This window comes from Neodiprion lecontei, chromosome 2 (genome assembly GCF_021901455.1).
Source record: "Neodiprion lecontei isolate iyNeoLeco1 chromosome 2, iyNeoLeco1.1, whole genome shotgun sequence".
NCBI lineage: Eukaryota > Metazoa > Arthropoda > Insecta > Hymenoptera > Diprionidae > Neodiprion > Neodiprion lecontei.
Genome location: NC_060261.1, coordinates 35619923 through 35638735, shown reverse-complemented (window position 1 = coordinate 35638735; position 18813 = coordinate 35619923). Strand labels below are relative to the sequence as shown.

The following is an 18813-nucleotide window of genomic DNA, read 5'->3' as shown; positions in this document are numbered from 1 at the left end:
TGGGAATTGAGAAGCTATGTAAGTTGCTACAGTGAATGTTAATGGACGTAAAATGCTTTTATTTTTATAACTTAATCAATACATCTGTTACATGAATTTAAATAGTAAAATTAAAACATGATTCTCAAATTGATGAATATATTTACATAAATTAATGGTAACTCGCATGAAATTGACGTTTTTTGCGAGTGGTGTGATAGAATGTAACTGTGCTCATCATAAGAGTAAATGACAAATATCAGCAATGAGTTTGAAAGCATCTTAGGAACGTGATTACTTAAATTTTCAAAACATTTTGCGACGCATGAAAAATGCTACAGTATCATAGGTCTACATATTTATGTAGTAATATTGAGATATAGATTTTTTTGTACGTCATATCAAATTCTAAATTAGTTCTTTAAACGGTTCTTTCTTGTCCTTCGTGTTATCTTCGATTTTGTCTCAATTAGTTTTAGAAGAGAAAAAATAAAGTTATTAACACAATGCGTTTTTGGCACAAATTATTCCACTATGCGTACAATATATAAATATGTGTATACATACTGAATTCGATATATTTGTATACATATACACATACATATACATAAGTTATTTATTAACAAATATTTATAATAATAAATTTCTTTAATTACGTTCATAAATGTAAATGGATGGTTTGTTTTCTTGGAAACAAACAACCGAAATAAGTGGGGCAACAAATACTAACGAAACAAAAAAAAAACAACTGAGCCTAATTTTGTGATGTAAATTCATGTTTTCATCCGAAAATATCATAATTTATATTACAGCCCTCAATAGGTAAAGATGATAGATCGTATGAGACCGTCACGAACACTATCAGAGCTGTTCCCAACTCCGAAAGAGAAAAATACTGAATCACAAGCCATTCTCTGTGTACAAGCGCCCATGGGGTACCAACCAACTTTATTGAAAACGACTCCAACGCGATATACCTATCAGAAAAAGAAACAACAGATTTTTTTAAATTACTGATACATATATTAATTTACAGATTCAAGTTCACACAGACAAGAATTGATGAACCGAAAAGTAGGAACTAGATTTGCTCTTATATTTTTTACAGCAAGAAGTTTAATTGTAAACAAGACCTCTTTTGGTGTTTCGTTGTCAATTTTAAAATTGTTTGCCGAAGCTACAAATTCTTTTTGCTTCTCTAATTTTCCCAAGAAAGGGTAATTAGCTTAATAATCAAATATTCAACTGTGGTTTCCATAATACAGATAGGTGATAAACGTACCTTATTTCTTTGTATATAAACTGGTCTGTTGAATGTGATTTCAACCAAACTGTCAACGTTTACTCGTGATGTATAGTGCGTGTAAGTTAATCTCGATCCATCAGAGTCAAGAAGATGAGCGTACAACAATTCAGTATAAGAGCCAGGTACCGCTGAAGTAAATGGATCAAACGGAGCAATGGATTGATTTTGAACCTGTAATAAATAGCGCAATTGATTATTAACAAAGCAGTAACACAATAAAATGTCATTTTCTAAGAGTTGATAATCTTATATGATAGAAATATATCAATTTAACTTAACATAATCAAATTTCATCTCAAGACATACAATTCTGACCTGAGTTGGCACTTGAACTCCGATTACACAGATGTTTCTGTCGACATTGAAAGCGACAGAACAATCTAGAACGCTTGTGTTCAGGCAGTCAGTTTGCTGAACTATGGATCTTAGACAGTAGTATTTGAGGCCTTCTCTAACTGCACCACCTTCAACAGCTGCACCAGATCCCATCACATTTGACGAATTATTTGCCAACGAAGAATTAGTTAAATTCGTAAAGGATTCTAAAACATGCTGTGGAGCTGGCCATTGGCTGTTATCTTGAGAGGAATTCTTAGGGAAAAGCAAACTCCTGGAATTCAATTTTGATGAAGAGTTGGGTGCTTGCCCATCGCTCAACATATTGTTCAACCCGCCAGCTACGCTAGCTCCACTTGTGCTTGCCACAACTCCGATTGCCTATGTGAACAAATGATGAAGAGTTATTACTACAATTAATTCTCGCGATAAATCAAATATAAGTCAAGTGAACACTAAATCTGTTCCATTATCTTGAGAATTGAAACCAGAAATTGTGGTAACATAAACATGGTCAAGAATTTAACACTGTCATTAACAAACTAGTAAAATAAAAAATCGAAGAGTCAGAATGGAAAATTACCGACAAATCTCCCATTGTGGGATGCTGCTTCAATGGCTTCACACGGCTCTGTACATTCGTAGAGAATCCCTCAGGCATAGGCCATTTTCTTTCGCTCGATGAAATGTTCATCAAAATAGCAAATGCTTCATCCTGATTCAGTAGCGACGAGCCAGCAGGTCCTTCGGCAAATTCTTGTGGACTTAAAGTTAAAAATCTGATTTTAGTCAGAGCATTTCCAATGACAGAGCGAAGTGACTTGCTATCCTCTGGATCAAGTCCTTTCCTAACGCACTCGGACCTCGCCCATCGTTCGGCGGCAGAAAACAATTCAATTTCAGAATTGATTTCCAGCTCTTCCTGCTCGAAGACCGTCACCAATGTACCAATTTCGATTTCCTCAAAACTTGGTTTGCTCAGAACGCTGTTGGTCTTTGTGCAAATTATCTGAAGGCATTTTTCCATCAGTACTGGCTCCTCGAACAGCTTGGCAAACTCATAAGCACGGCATGCCTTTTTTGGTGACAAATCTGACCAAAGAAACTTTGTGCATTCCTCAACAAGAAATGGAAGCATATACTTTTTAGCACAGTAGCACAACTCACAAGCGAGCTCAAAAGACCCGAGGTCTATATTGTCAGTATAAATGTATTCGAGCAGGGCCTTAAACGCTTCGGGCTGAACGTCTCTGATGGGGATAGGGTCATTTTTTTCTGCCATTCCACCATAAAACATCGCCTCGAATACTGGGCTGGCCATGGCTAAGAATAATTTGTGCCCTTCGAGGATCTGTTGATGCGGTTCTTGCCCGACGATAAACTTGCAGTCTGACCATTGTCCCGTTTCTAGTATGTGTTTGCCTCGCTGAGCTACCTTTTGATTTGTTACTTGCCAGTCGCAGGGAGATCCCATGGTTGGCAAAATCGAAGGAAAAAACAAGAAGAATTTTATGATTCGTCGCGGCTGGATTCTGGTCAATTTACACTAGAGGACATAGAAAAAAATGGCAAATTAGAAAGATATTCATAATGAAGCAGTTGGGATACACTAGACAAAGTTTATACAGGATTTTTGTCAACAATTTACTTTAGTTATATTATAGGTTTACTAGAAATTTTCAGTATTTCATATAATTTTAAAAATCATTTGAAACGTGGTGAAATCTTGGTAGTTTTTACTTGACAATGTACATTTTCAATGAAACTTATCAGGGAAGTTCAGAAAATGACATGCTGTGTCCTGCCTCCTAATGTCAGTGAGACATAAAAATATATATAAATGACGACTGGAGAACAATGAATAAAAATTCGATGCTGTGTATCAATAAAGAACACAACCACAGCACTTTTTTAAGCGCAGGCGTAAGAATTTCAAATGATGTTAATATAAATTTCTAAATTCGACATATTCCAAGAAAACTTGTCCAAGTTAGGTACATTATTGAAAACAGAGGAATGAAATACCAGCTGAGACTTTATGAGTTTTTAGGTTAGGTCAGAGCTTTTTATATACTCTGACGGACTTCTATATTTACGTCCGTCTCGTGCATTGGCTATAAATAAATTTTGACATCACGAGGGCGTAAAGAAAAATAAGACCAGTTACATATGTATGCTTGAGGCTAACTAGAACCTTGACCAAAATATTTTTTTGGTCGAGCAAAAGATTGTTGTTGACCGATGTGTGTACCTTGATATCCCTGATAATTTCCTAGGTGGTGATTTTTATCATATTCTTCGTACACTCGAAACTCTTCTGGATATCCATAAAACTATTTACAATACCCTTGGGCTGTCAAAACGGATAAATACAAGGAGCACATCTCCGTGCCGAACACGCTACTCCATCTTGATTTTAATTTCACCTACACAAATATATTTTCTCTAGACGTTTCCTAGCTCAAGCGAGTCACCGTATTCGCACGTCACTAATTCAACTTCGTAACGTATCGCTTGCCTTACACATGTTGAAGTTGATGAGAAACGAGGGAGAATGCGATATCGAGAAATACTTTGGTTACGTTAAATTTTTATACGCAATGAGAAACAGATTCCATAATGTTGATCACCGCAGAGATGCAGGATCATGATAAATGCACATAGGAATAATTGAATTTTCATTCAAGGCTTTTCCTCAGCTTGACTAGGTCGGTCAGTTTTCTAAATGGCGCACGCACGGCTCAGCTGTGTGTGGCTGTGTGTTTCACGACTCATCCGCGATATGAAATAATGCATTTTACTGTGTTTTTTATTCAATTATTAACCAAGTGCTCGACTGGGACAAAGTGATATTAGGTTAGTAGGATCTGGCTTTGGGCGGGCTGATGTTAACCTCTTAAATATAATACTTTACGGTGCTCAATAAATATGGTAGGTACATATTATAATTCTTTTGTGAACGGCCCGTGGCAGAGTAGGCACCTGCCGTCCAGCGGGACCCACCTAACATCGCGAGCCCGCACTCCGCAGGCCTGGATACGACCAGTCGCGCTGTCACATAATATCAAATCTGTCACAGCCCTTTGAAAAGCAGCCCTATTCCCCGGTAACACCCTCACTGGTCCAACCTGTCTCCTCGTCTTTATGCCTTTCTTTTCTACTTCGTCGACGATCTTTCGTCTATTTGATTCGTCAATGACGCTGATTAATACCTTATCTATACTTAAACAATTTCGTTTTATTCCTCCGTTACTACTTTTTTCTTTCTCCCAATATGAGAATCATCGTCATTTCGTACAAATATCGTTTGGCGATCACAGGTCGATGGGTTCCAATTTTCAAAAAGACTTGCCCAACCCTAAACCACTGACCAATATTCAACGACGGTTTTATTTTGTAAACAAGGTCCATACATGGTAGATGATTTCAAGCTTCGTTCTCTCTCTCTTTTCAACTATCTTTATCTTACGCTGTTATTGGATAATCACAAAACGGACCGAAATCTGTACAAACAATCTGATTCTTTATACAACATTATTTATCGGTTTAAAGTACCATTGTTTTCAAATATTCCTACAAAATTGTCCGGCTTTTGTATTATGCACCCTTCATCTAGCGACCAACACTTCTACTCTGATTTCATCCAATTATGGCAGGTAATCTCTATTGCGTTCCACATCTCGGTTAACCGTATTCCATAATACCAGGGAAGTCCTGGAATAAAGTCTCTCCTAGTATGCATGAACATTTATAATTGTAAATGAATTATCGGTAGATATCAATGTACTCTTGTACTCGCTGAAAAAGCCTTGCACATTTTTAGAAACTGGTTTTACATTATTTAACGATATAAATTTTCTCACTTTTAGAGAGATGGATTTGCAACAAATGTAGCAGCTGGAATCAATCGGAGATTCAGCGCCGCATAGAGAAGGACGGGAGAATCTTAGCTTTAATGAACTCACAGACGTGACCGTGGTTGTGAAAGCTTGGCTGTAGGATTTAGGATTATAAAATGGAGAATGTTAGAGACGAAGACAGGCGAAGGCGCCTCAGACATCTTGAGGAGAGGATAAAAGATCCTCGCAGTGTCACCAACATCGATTGTCTTTTGGACACCGTACAAGCTCTAACCTCGGATTGCGATCATCCGAGCGTCAGACGGATGAAAAATGTTGAGGCTTACATGAACAGATGTGAGTCTATGCAATACATTCTTAAAGCTTATAAAAATTAAAATCTGACATTAAAACTCCAAAAAAACAAAATCTTATGTCCCAGTCAGTTTGATTACAAACTTTGATGTCCAGAATCAAGGTGTATGCATTAACTAGCTTCAATATTTCTAATGAAAAATTCCATGATTTCATTTCCGAGTGATTCAATGTAAAACTTTTGAGGGATTTTAAACAGAGTTGGATCAGCTTTGTTTAAAAATCTATTTCCCTAATTTAAGCTAAAGTTATGCTAATAAACATTGTAAAAAATGTATGGAATGTTAATTCTAGTTTGTTTGCATTGCAGATGACTCAGTTGCTCGAGATATATGTAAAATGAGGATGCGAACTGATGATTTTACTCTAATAAAAGTCATTGGTCGTGGTGCATTTGGCGAAGTGCAATTAGTCAGACACAAGTCAACACAGAAGGTCTTTGCCATGAAGCTGCTCAGTAAATTTGAAATGGTATGTTTACAATCTCCGGATCACCTGAACAAATATTTTCTCTGTTCACAAAAAGAATGATACAATATTTTGATAGGAAAATTTCATGTCTTGTGAAAATTTATGTTGTAAATTGAATGGCAGCAATTGTGGAGCATAAAACTTACTAGAACTCTTTGTTGAATTTAAAAAATTTAAATACATTTTAACCACATAATAGGTGTCTGAAGCAGATGCAGCTGATAGATTTACATTATTCGAGTCATTTGCTTTGAACTAGAAACAAGACAGAAAATTATGAATCAAATTTTTATTTTAGTTAATACTATCTTCTATCAAATTTAAAAACGTATTCACGGTATGCGTGAATATACCTATATTTATAGATACTTCAGTCTTTACTTGTGTATTGAAATTGTTCCTTGTTGACGTCATCGCTTTATTTGTTAGGAAAATAAATGATTACATGCACAGCATTGCTTGAACGTTCTTTATACTGCTCATTTTACACTTGGCAAGTTTATGATACTAATAACTGAAGTACAACATCAGACGATCTTCAATTAATTTGATCAGATGCTATAAATTATAAAGATGAATTATACTATCCCATTTTTCTCTTTTTTTATTATAGATCAAGAGATCGGACTCAGCGTTTTTTTGGGAAGAAAGAGACATAATGGCACACGCCAATTCTCAGTGGATAGTTCAATTGCATTTTGCGTTTCAAGATAACAAATACCTCTATATGGTAATGGACTACATGCCTGGTGGAGATCTTGTCAATCTTATGTCAAACTACGATGTGCCTGAAAAATGGGCAAAGTTCTACTGCGCCGAAGTTGTTCTTGCCTTAGATGCTATACATTTAATGGGATTCGTCCACAGAGATGTCAAGCCCGACAATATGCTATTGGACAAACATGGCCATTTGAAACTGGCAGACTTTGGGACCTGCATGAGAATGGATGCGGTACTAACTATTTTAATTAAATTAATTATAATCTCGAAAAGAAGACTTTAAGCTTTAGATTATTGGAAAAAAAAATGACTGAAAAAACAAAACATGGCATGTTATGTATTCATGGAAAAATGACTCACAAATTATATGAATAAATAAGTCAATTATTTTTTGATATTTCGTAACAGGATGGATTAGTACGGTCTGATACAGCAGTTGGTACGCCAGACTATATATCTCCCGAAGTGCTGCAGTCTCAGGGAGGGGAAGGAGTTTATGGAAGAGAGTGTGACTGGTGGTCAGTTGGTGTTTTTTTATATGAAATGCTCGTTGGAGATACGCCATTCTATGCGGATTCACTGGTTGGTACATATTCAAAGATCATGGATCATAGGAATTCGTTGCATTTCCCGCAGCAAGAAGCGGATATATCACATGCAGCGAAGAGTTTGATATGCAATTTCTTGACCGACCGTACTAAAAGATTGGGTAGAAACGGCGTTAATGAAATAAAGTGCCATGCGTTTTTCAAAAACGATCAGTGGACATTTGAAAATCTAAGGGAATGTGTACCACCTGTTGTACCTGAGCTTTCGGGCGACGATGACACCAGCAATTTTGATGATGTTGATAAAGAAGATGGACCAGAGGAAAGTTTTCCTGTACCAAAAGCGTTTTCAGGCAATCATCTGCCCTTTGTCGGGTTCACTTACTCAGGGGATTACCAATTGATGTCCGGTACCGGTAGGGAGTCCGTTGACGGACTCACAAATCATATAAACAACGGAATCAGTGACGATGTAAAGATATCCCAGTTAGAAAATTTACTTGAACGAGAAAAACGGCAAGTAGACACACTCGAAGCGAGACAGAGGGCTTTGACTGCCCAACTAGAGGCTGTGACGAGACGCGAGGTGGAATTGCAGGAAGAAACAGCAAGAGCGGACAAGGAATTGACCCTCCTCAGACACAATTTTAAAGAAACGCAACGCAGATCGGAGCATGAGGCAGAAGCCAGACGTAAGGTTGAGGCGTCATTGATAGAACTTAAGAAAAAGTTTGATGAAGAGCAGTCCAAGAGAGCAAGGGATGCCAGTAACTCTCATCAAACGTCAGAGAGAATACTAACCCTTGAAAAACAGCTGAAAGAAATGCAGGCTAAGCTTGAGAGGGAAACTGATAGTGCGGGGAGGTTGCGTAAACAAGCTGCCGAAGTTACGGTCGCTAGACAAGCTGCCGAACAGATGACAAATGAACTTCAAGTTGCCAGGGCGCAACTGCAGGCGCAGAGAGACTCTCTACAACAAGAAGTTGCTGCTTTACAGGTATATATGCTTCTCAGAGTACTAGGTTTATGCCATGGCCAATTGAGTCAGGAATCAAATTTTAACAGGACTTTTCCTATTATTATTTTTACCTTTCAAGGGCCAATTGTCCAAGGAGCGGAGTTCACGATCTCAAGCATCTACCTTGACTGCAGAGCTTGAGACTCGATTGTCTGCCCTGCATGTAGAACTGGAGCACAGTCGTCGTCGTGAAGAAAAAGCAACTTTGGATAACCGGCAATTAAGCGAAAGAGTTTCTTCACTGGAAAAAGAAGCTGCAGGACTGACTTTGGAGTTGAAAGCAGCCCAGGCAAGGTACAATCAGGAAGTTGCAGCCCACCAAGAAACGGAAAGATCAAGAATGCTATCCAAGGAAGAGGCAAACATGGAAGTAGTTAAAGGTATTGCTTATAGTAACTCTGTATTGCAACAAATTTATGACGACAGAACCAGAACTTGGCGATCACTCAACTGATTGATCAAAGAAAGAAAAGTGAAATAGAGAAGGATAAATCTAATTCCAGGTTTTTAAAAATATTCTTAATATGGCATAAATGTAATACCTTCGAATTTTAATTTCTTTCTGGATCTTCATAATATAAAATTAGTTGCTCATTGTTGTCTCATAATCTACATGTTATAGAAAATGTCACTTTCAAAATAGCTTTTGCATATTCTATCACACTGTCTATTATGCCAAGATTTTTCTTTACATGCTACGCAGGACGTGCCGATAGAACGTTTACAGGTAATCATGAATGGCACAGTGAATGAGAAGAATTAACAAGACTATGATCTCATTAAATTTATTAACCGATTTAACAATTCGCTGTTTACTTTATAATGTGACTTTCTGTTTAATTGCTGCTGCAAATTGTGATGCTGTGAAATTCAAGTACGTAAATTCTATAAAGTATTTCTTCTGATTTAAATCGAATGAAGATCATGCTCAAGCTTGCACTAGTCTTTAGAATTTATTTGCCAAAGACTCAATGAATTAAATTTTATCCCTGCATGGGTGAAAATAGCGCTGCAAGTAAAACTAAATGAAGAGAAGAGTGGTAGACAGCGAGCAGAACTCCTTGCTCAAGAAAAAGAGCGCCAGACATCCATGCTGTCTGTCGACTATCGTCAAATTCAACAAAGATTGCAGAAACTTGAAGGCGAACATAGGCAAGAAGTGGAGAAGGTCAAAGCACTGCAGGGTCAAGTTGAACAGGAACAGCAAAAGAGAAACGTACTACAATCAGAATTCGGGCAACAATCTTCTGAAGCTGGAAGACTCAGAGCAAGAGAGCAACAATTGGTTGGCGAAGTAGCTCATCTCAGGGAAGCTAAAAGGCAAATAGAGGAAGAATTGCACCACCTTAAAACTCAACGAAGTGTAGATTTGTTACAAACTAAAGAATTGCAAGAACAGTTGGAGGCTGAGGCCTATTTCTCAGTGAGTAGAGTCATTTTTTCCCTTCACATTCATGCGCTTCACACTTCCGCTTGTGCTTATTCCTATAACTTATTTTTCTTGCCTCCCAGACACTTTACAAAACCCAGACGCAGGAGCTCAGGGAGGAACTCGATGACAAAACGAGACATCAGCAAGAATTGGAAGAAGAACGTTGCTCACTGGTTCATCAATTACAGCTATCTCTCGCTCGCGCCGACAGTGAGGCCTTAGCAAGGTCAATTGCTGAAGAAACAGTGGCAGACTTGGAGAAGGAAAGAACAATGAAAGAATTAGAGTACAAAGACAGCATAGCAAAGCATCGTCAGGAATTAAATGCCAAGGAACAATCTATAAATGTGCTTAAAGAGAACGAAAACGAAATTAAGAAAACGACGGAGCTATATTTGAAAGACAAAGAGGATTTGAATAAGCGTGTAAAAGATTTACAAGAACAACTGAGTAAGGAACAGTCTAATTCTGAGGAGATAGATAGACTCAGTGGTAAACTAAAGACAGAGCAGTTACTTAAACAGCAGGCTGTTAATAAACTGGCTGAGATAATGAATCGGAAAGATATATCGTCAGGTACTAAAACTCGAAACAAAGTTCCTTCTGCTGATTTGCGTAAGAAAGAAAAAGACTGCCGTAAGTTACAACAAGAATTGACGCAGGAGAGAGAAAAATACGGACAGTTGGCAGCTAAGTGGCAAAAAGATCTTCAAGACTTACAGGTAAGACTACCAAAAGTTCTATATTATTACTACTAGTACCTAATTGCCATTTTTATCTCGTTTTTTACTTATTCAATCAGGCCCAACTTGTCGAGGAGAGCCAGGTAAGGCTGAGACTGCAGATGGAGGTTGATTCAAAGGATTCTGAAATAGAAACGCTACTGATGAAAATAGCGTCAATGAATTCAGAGACAGCGAGTCTTTCTTCAGCAGAAAACGACGGCGAAGATGCTGTTTTGTCAGAACACGGTGCCTTACGATTAGAAGGTTGGCTGAGCGTACCTAACAAGCAAAATATCAAAAGACACGGGTGGAAGAAGCAATACGTTGTTGTATCATCTAAAAAGATAATATTCTACAACAGCGAAAACGACAAGATGAATGCGGATCCAATACTAATTTTAGATTTAAGCAAAGTCTTCCACGTTCGCTCTGTGACTCAAGGAGACGTTATACGAGCCGATGCCAAAGATATTCCAAGGATATTTCAGGTGAGAAATCTGCAAATCTGTAATTAGCGATTGACGTCATCGCATTGTAAGCAGCTTAAAAGTATGTCCATATCACGCGTGATCAAGTTTTGTAGAAGTTTTCAATTCATTCCTATGTTTTATTCAAAACATTCAATCTTTGATATGCGAAGAATAATTCGAATACTTATGACGCCTTTATCCTCATGGAAACCCTGATTTTGTTTACAGTTATTGTACGCCGGTGAGGGTGAGGCAAGACGTCCGGGTGATGAAAGTAACGCATTGCCAGGGGTAGAACTGCCGCAATTAATGGATAAGCCTGGTACCTTGTGGTTAAAGGGTCATGAATTCATTTCTATAACCTATCACATGCCAACTACTTGCGAAGTATGTACAAAACCGTTATGGCATATGTTTAGACCACCTCCTGCTCAAGAATGTCGAAGTAAGTATCCACAAATTCCGACTACATAACTTTAGCATTTTTATTATTAATCTGTCGTTTTCCCACATCTTTCGAGTCATTATGTCTGTTCGACCTCAATCGTCACACGATTCGTTGAGAAAATTGAGACGTACTATACCGAAAATTTACGACTTAACGACAACTCTTTTTTTTTAATAACATATTATGAATTGCTTAATGATTATTTTATAATTAATTTATTAACAGGATGTCGTATCAAAGTACACAAAGAGCATTTGGAAAAGAAGGAAGATGCTATAGCACCTTGTAAATTACATTACGATCCAAATAGTGCCAGAGAATTACTAGTTCTGGCTGGTAGCCCTGATGACCAAAAGTATTGGGTAACGAGACTGTCAAGAAGGATTCAAAAATGCGGTTACAAAGCAAACTCTCACGTCGATGGAACAGGGCAACGAGTTTCTCCAAGGTAGCGTAGGTGGACAGCTCATCCAGGGACTTAGTAGCTCTTGTGTTGTGGCGTCGCATGATTGGGTGTAGAGAGGTAGTGTTTGATTTCTTTTTTTTTTTTTTTTCTGTCTTTTCTCCTAATTATCTGGTCAATGACATATGCCGTTCTAACGCACTTTTTATGCTTTTACTTAGAAAATAGAGAGATGAGAGATCGAAAAAAGTATGTTATAAGTATTTGCTGTACATAATTGCTTGGTAAAGTATACATGTTCAATGACGTAGTCATTCATTTGGTAATATCGCTGATACAACGTACTTTCCTCATCATTTAATTTCATACCTTAAGGAGGGAACTTGCTTCGAAATACTTCAATATATTGTGTTAATTTTTTCGACACAAAGTTCGACTGTCTATTTTACAACTAGGTTCAATATGAAGATACTACAGGAATTAATATGCTCCTTAATTTGAGAACAGTGCATATTTTTCAGATGAACAGTTCAGTGTAAGAGCTCGATGATTTTCAATACCAAAATCATACAATCACGTTTTCTAGTTTACTCTGAAACCCATAGCTTCGTGAATTTCGTCACTTAGAATAATTGAATATAATCTCAATAAATGTGAATGTTGCTTAAAACTAATCTTAATCTAAGAGCTGTCTTATTATAAAGGGAAGCGATTAAATATATTTTTTGAAAATACATTTTATGAAGCAGAACAGCCCTGGAATTCACGCACATCACTCTCATAAGTTGTATCTAAACCATTCTGATATTCTTGGAGATTTGTTGTAAATTGTTTCGTTAAAATATTTGCCAAACTCAACTATATGCTGGTAAAAAGGTTGCACAAGTTATTGTACTAAATACTTATAAATAATAGTGCTGCTCTTCTATGGTATTGGCAAATCCACCAATTCCCAGTGAATATAATTTCGACATCCTGTGTAGGATCCACCCAGATACAAAGTAAAAATAAATTTCAATGTCTATAGATTGCTGTATTATAAAAAGAACTTGATTGAATTTTGCAGAGTGTTAGCAACTGGAGCATGGAGATAATTACAACGCCTAGCTCAACATTATTTATTCCAAAAAACACAATTTGTAGATACCTTCACCATAGAAAAACCTGCGTAAATTTTTGATTATTTTAGCTTACGTGTTATTGATTATTTTATTTACCATTATGTATGTTTCATAGGAATTCATCACTGAGAATTGGTATATATCAGTAAAGTCGTATTTTTATGCTGGGGAAAATAATGCGGATTAAACTTTTATGTTACGCAAGTATGGTTCACAGACCTCTTTTTGCCTACGATCTGTTCGAAAAGTTATCGTTACTGCAACAGTCCAAAAGAAAACTTGTAAACCATACCTTTGTTACATACAGTACTTTTTTTTTTTTACCTAACGCATTTGGACTTATGCTCGGTGTAAAAAAGACCTACATTGCCTCCTTGATGGACAATGTACTATTGTTACTACCTTTTTTTTTATTTTACTATGGATTTTTTTTAGATAACATTCCATTAAATTTGACTGAACTAGAAAGTAATCTCGGTGACGACTACTATATTGAGACATGTATATACCTTTTTGCAATTATATACATGTTTAATCATAGGCAGGAGTGGACAAATTATTGGAAAAATGTGTATGTGGAAAGGAAAGTACATTCTTTGTTTAACAAAACGAAAAATACAATCAAACATTTCTTTTTGACGTTGTTCAAGAAATTTTTATTTGTATTTTCGTAATTAAGCAAGTGCAATACACCAGTGACATAAACTTATGACTTGTCCTATCACAAAAACATTTGTTATGTATTTTCTATTATAAATTATATAGCCGTACAATTTGTTGTCTTTCAAATACGTAATTTGCATAGATTTGACCACCCCTGAATTGGAAAGGCTTTAAATTACTGCATAAACATACGAAAACATTAGTGCAAGCTTCCATTTTAGAAGTAACTGATTATTCACTTGTACAGGTCACAAAATAAAAATTTTACTAGATTTAAGGTAACAGTGATGCAGAAGCCCAGCTACAGAAAGTATATATACGTATATGTACCCGCAGTATTTGATTCAAAGTATCAGTTTATTCACATTATCCTGCAGCTGCCTATCATACTTAAAAACAGCCTTGATAGTGGTCGCTTTGCGAACTAACAGTGGGGATGTTTTTATCATTGTGTGCATAACTACAGCTATCATCACAGAATATCCAACAGCATGATTTTTTGCATTGGTAGCTCTACACTACACTCCTGAATTCGTGTTTTGAATTAACATTAAACATTGCATTAGAACCATAGCATCCCACTTTATTCTACTTGTCTTGTGCCCCACAAATGGTTCGAAAAGTGCCCAGGTCAGCCGCTAATTATAGAGTTATGCCCAGTGCCTACATTAATATGCATCACGTCTCGTTGATTATTGCACTCTAAATTTACCAGCTGTAATATAGCAGTACAGAAAATGAAAGATACATTTCATCTGAACGTCATATACATCCAGTGCCTAAATTTGTTGCTTATTTGTTGTATTTGCTTGCATTCACACCATTTTTTTTTTCGTTTTTACTGCCTGCAAGTAAAATTGAAAAAAACTGTTTGGCTTATTGATGTGTTTACAATTGGATGTTGAAATGGAAAAAGAAATAAAAATCAGGCTATCACCGTATCAGAAGATTTCCTTCAGAGCCATGCATTCTTCTTTGCAATATATCGATTAAAAATTTTATGCTTAAAAACATCATTGCAAAGATACAAATTAGTTCTATAATTTATTAAAAGTGTAAAAATGTTTTTTTTTGGATTTATTTTTCTCGTCAGAACATATTCATAGAGTCTTTGGAATTTTGTTTTATTTTAATATCAATGACAGCATTAAGTGGTCTTTTTGGATGATTTTTTAAATTCAGAAACATTGTATAATTCACATATTATAGACCTAGAAGCCTCGCTTCGGTTTTGATATCATAATCAGTGTCACACGATTCAAATCCCATATAAATTTTGATTTTAGGGAATCTACAAGATCAACGCTAAAGCCTTACTTGTCGGTTCCACAGCGATCTGCCACTCTACCTGCCAACGCTAGTATGGGCAAATAATCTTAATGCGTTTTCCACAACGATTTCATAAGAACGAAAAATTGATTTTTTTTTTAATTGCAATTTTCTCCATATAAATATATCTAGAATGAGTCTAACCAAATCTCGAAACTGGATATGGCTTGCCTGTTGCAAGGTCCCGCTTCTTAGCCAATCAGCTCAACATTATTCAGATGGACCATCTCGAAGGATATGCCTTAAAGCTACTGAATGGTCATGATTGACCAATGTGAATAGTTTGTGTGATTATCCATGTATACATGTGCTAACAGAGTGTCCATTATAGTTCTTTTTGGGTCAGTTTACATGGCTAGATGTCAGATTAGTTTAGCGGGTCGATACTTGAAATAACCAAGCGATACCCATTTTCAAAAAGTTGGACAAACTCATTCTGTATATATCTATTTATAAATATTTTTGGCCGCTTTTTGTTTTCTTGTAAATATGTCACATACAGAATGTGGACGTATCTTTAAGTTCTGCTCCCCCCCTCTCCCTCGCTCTCCTTCCCTTTCCATGTAGGATTATTGCATATGTGATTTGTTAGAAGTCAATGTTACAGCAGCTGCTTTACAAGGTTCTATCGATAGTTTCTAATTAAGAAATAATAGAATTGAAAGACATTTGATATTAATTAAATACATTACAAAATTTCATTAACAATATTCTAGTGCAAAGATTATATTTATGTGCAGGACGCATTCAATTTATTGAACGATCGTCTTATATCAATATGCTCATTGTCACTTCAGATGTGAATTCAGAATTGAGATATTACCAACTACGAATTACCAAGTGTGATAACATTATTCACATTTTTTTTTTCAAATACCGTCAAAACTTATGTCCCAGTACCAGTTGACTTGCATCTTTTTCATGCTTATTTAATTTTCACCTTGCATTTGCTTTGAACTCCATCCTATTTCCATATTTAACACATTTTCGGACTTTTGAATTTTTGATAAAAATCTTCCTTTTTTTCCAATTCCTATTTCAAAACTTACAATATTGCTGCGAAAAACTTATTCAACTAACAGTGCAAAAGTTAAACGATTTTAGGGCACAGTCATACAAGAAAAGTACAGTTGTAATGTATAAAAAATAAATTCCAACCCTAGAGGGAAACAATGATCTTGTAAACAATCTTAAAATCCGTGCATTTCACTGGTTCGTTTAAATCTTAGTCATCGATGCAAGGAAAAGGAAAAAAGTAAATAAGTCAAGTGTAAGCAAAAGTTAGAAATTTAGTGATGGGTATAGATTTCAGGAATATAAAATCAAAAAAAAAAAACACCTGGAATTGAAGTCTTAAAACTACAGTCCCTTGGCATTAGTGATAATTGTTAATAAAGTAGATAAACTTTTATAAAAACAATCAGAAGTGATTCAAAATTTTTAATATACACTTTGATCACGACTTAGAAATCACTACAACATAGTGGGAAATACAAAAAATAACATAATAAATCAGGAGATAGACACACATCAGCCCACACTTTTTTTTTTACAGAAAAAATGAATTCGCCAGTACATTTTGATAACATTTCACGAGAGCATTCTCGAGTATGGTAATTTAATACGTAACATCATTGGAAGATGCATATTATATATGCCCATTATCAATAGCGATAAAATCGTTGCATTTTTTAATACTCGCAAACTCTCGGACGCAATTGAGAAAAGTGCTACAAATTAGAAGCAAATTTTTATGTAATGATATAATGCCAAAATATTTGATTTCGAAAAAAATTGAAAGACTGTAATTCATACACTTGTAGAGTCAAAAGTGTGGAAATTTCTGGTAAAATTATTGATTGTTTAAAAATTGATGATTTATACACCTGTTGTAAGGAAAGTTTTAAAGCAATTTCGTCATGAATTGATTCTGGTGTTGGGCCGTTATTATAAGTAAACCGCTTCATATAAATTTTTTAAATTGCGCTCATATTGTGTATCACACGAATCATGTCACATGTTATGCAAAGACTTGAAAAAAACATATGTTATAATAATTTGAAAAATGAAACGAAAGTGACATTTTTTTAAGATATAATTGCTATAATAAAAACTTATATTAATGATTGAAAGTTAATTATTAATGCGCAAAAAGATAACTAATGTACAGTTGAAGATCGCAGATTTTTTCACGTAATATTATTGCCAAAGTAGCGTGACCAGGAAAGTTTTGAAATTAAACAGTTTTGCTGTTACTAAATCTCTGTATATCCATGAATATATCCGTATGAATAGCTAATCATTTAATAATAATTTTCTGCCATTATATGCTAAATGACGAGCTGGGCACCGATTCAAAATGTACCAATAATAGATATTTCAATTTAAGTTCATTTGAATTATTTATTCGTAGATTTTTCTACAGATATTGCAATTCGATATTCCCTGTATATGTAAATATGATGGAGAAGAAAAATCGAAACAGACAGAAAAAAACATGCCTAGGGATATTTGTATATCAATTGTTTTGTAGAAAATTGATTTAAAATACAAAAATAAGTATTATTATTTTTTATACATTCTGTAAATTAAATATTTAATTTCTTACCTATCGTAATAACATTAACAATTATTATTATTATACTGATGATAATAATGTAGTAAATTTAGGAAGGTCGTTTGCCCAGCTAGCCACGGAGGCCGCCAAAGTTAACGCGATTAAATTAACAATAAATATAAACATATTAAACCTACGAAAAGATAATAATTAAGACAGGAAAAAATTAAATAAGCAACTGAGTAAATCTAAAATAAAAATGTATAAGTAAAAGTGCTAGGCAGCACTACAAGTGAGCTTCTTTGTATAGTAGATATACATCGTATACAACATGTACATGTGTGTATAGTGTATACACATACCTATGTATATGTATCAGTATATGAAAATCAATTTGTTGAATAAGAATTTATATTGTAACATAGGTATACATATATAACAATCCGTTATTGTAATATTCGGGTATAAATCGTGTGCATGACAAAAATTGAATAAGTCGAACATCAGATCATGATTTTATGCAAGAACAATTTTTCAGTTGCAAAATCTAACTTCTATTTTTCCTAATAAAACTGAAAGTGTCTAGTAAAATGAATAATTTTGAGACGTTAACTCTTCATTTTCCATGTTGTATAGGTGAAGCAAGATCATTCTTAATCAATAGATATACATAGTTAAAAAGAAACATTATCCTGCAGGAACAGGAGTATGATAACGAAGCAACTAATGATAAATGTCTCGGCAATATATAACAACCAATCTTTACCGGTTTTAACATTAGTTTCACATGTTTTATTGGCCGATGTATACATACCTATAAGTACATTATACATCAATTTATGTACTATTATTATGCTCTTGCATGAAATCTTACCAGCGGTGCTCCTTAATTCCTTGTCAGTCTGCTGAGTAGCTGATTGTAGAGAATTAAAAAAAAAAAAAATTTAGGAGTGACTGATCGGGAATTGAATCCACAAAACTAAAACTACTGCCCCGTGCCTTCCCTCCGAGATCCAAAAGAGTTAGGAGGAGAAAGATGAGAATATTAATAAAAGAAAAGAAGAAAGCAAAAA

General features: G+C 35.3%; 2 protein-coding genes across 7 annotated transcripts; one reads left to right on the top strand and one right to left on the bottom strand.

Annotated features, from left to right (window-relative positions):
* Positions 1 to 36: 36 nt before the first annotated feature.
* LOC107226440 lies at positions 37 to 4187 on the bottom strand. 3 transcript variants are annotated; one of them, XM_015667255.2, is made up of 5 exons: positions 3873 to 4187; positions 2205 to 3167; positions 1592 to 2002; positions 1262 to 1456; positions 37 to 956 (listed from the first exon to the last, which is right to left on the bottom strand). In XM_015667255.2, the coding sequence occupies exons 2-5, from the start codon at positions 3093 to 3095 to the stop codon at positions 795 to 797; spliced, it is 1659 nt and encodes a 552-aa protein (XP_015522741.1). In that variant the 5' UTR covers positions 3096 to 3167; positions 3873 to 4187; the 3' UTR covers positions 37 to 794. The 3 variants fall into 3 exon arrangements, with proteins under 3 accessions (XP_015522741.1, XP_015522742.1, XP_046588081.1); XM_015667256.2 differs by having other exon boundaries at positions 1601 to 2002; XM_046732125.1 differs by lacking the exon at positions 3873 to 4187 and adding an exon at positions 3620 to 3643.
* Positions 4188 to 4335: 148 nt separating this feature from the next.
* On the top strand, positions 4336 to 18766 carry LOC107226437 (rho-associated protein kinase 2). 4 transcript variants are annotated; one of them, XR_006902972.1, is made up of 13 exons: positions 4336 to 4477; positions 5491 to 5817; positions 6146 to 6306; positions 6920 to 7258; positions 7435 to 8571; positions 8672 to 8972; positions 9296 to 9319; positions 9609 to 10015; positions 10105 to 10746; positions 10827 to 11237; positions 11448 to 11664; positions 11893 to 12190; positions 15141 to 18766. XR_006902972.1 is itself a non-coding variant. In XM_046732111.1 (13 exons), exons 2-13 carry the CDS (start codon positions 5637 to 5639, stop codon positions 15226 to 15228), a joined length of 4131 nt encoding a protein of 1376 aa, XP_046588067.1. In that variant the 5' UTR covers positions 4337 to 4477; positions 5491 to 5636; the 3' UTR covers positions 15229 to 18766. The 4 variants fall into 4 exon arrangements, 3 of the variants coding, with proteins under 3 accessions (XP_046588067.1, XP_015522737.1, XP_046588069.1); XM_046732111.1 differs by having other exon boundaries at positions 4337 to 4477; positions 11893 to 12115; XM_046732113.1 differs by having other exon boundaries at positions 4367 to 4552; positions 11893 to 12115.
* The last annotated feature ends 47 nt before the right edge of the window (positions 18767 to 18813 follow it).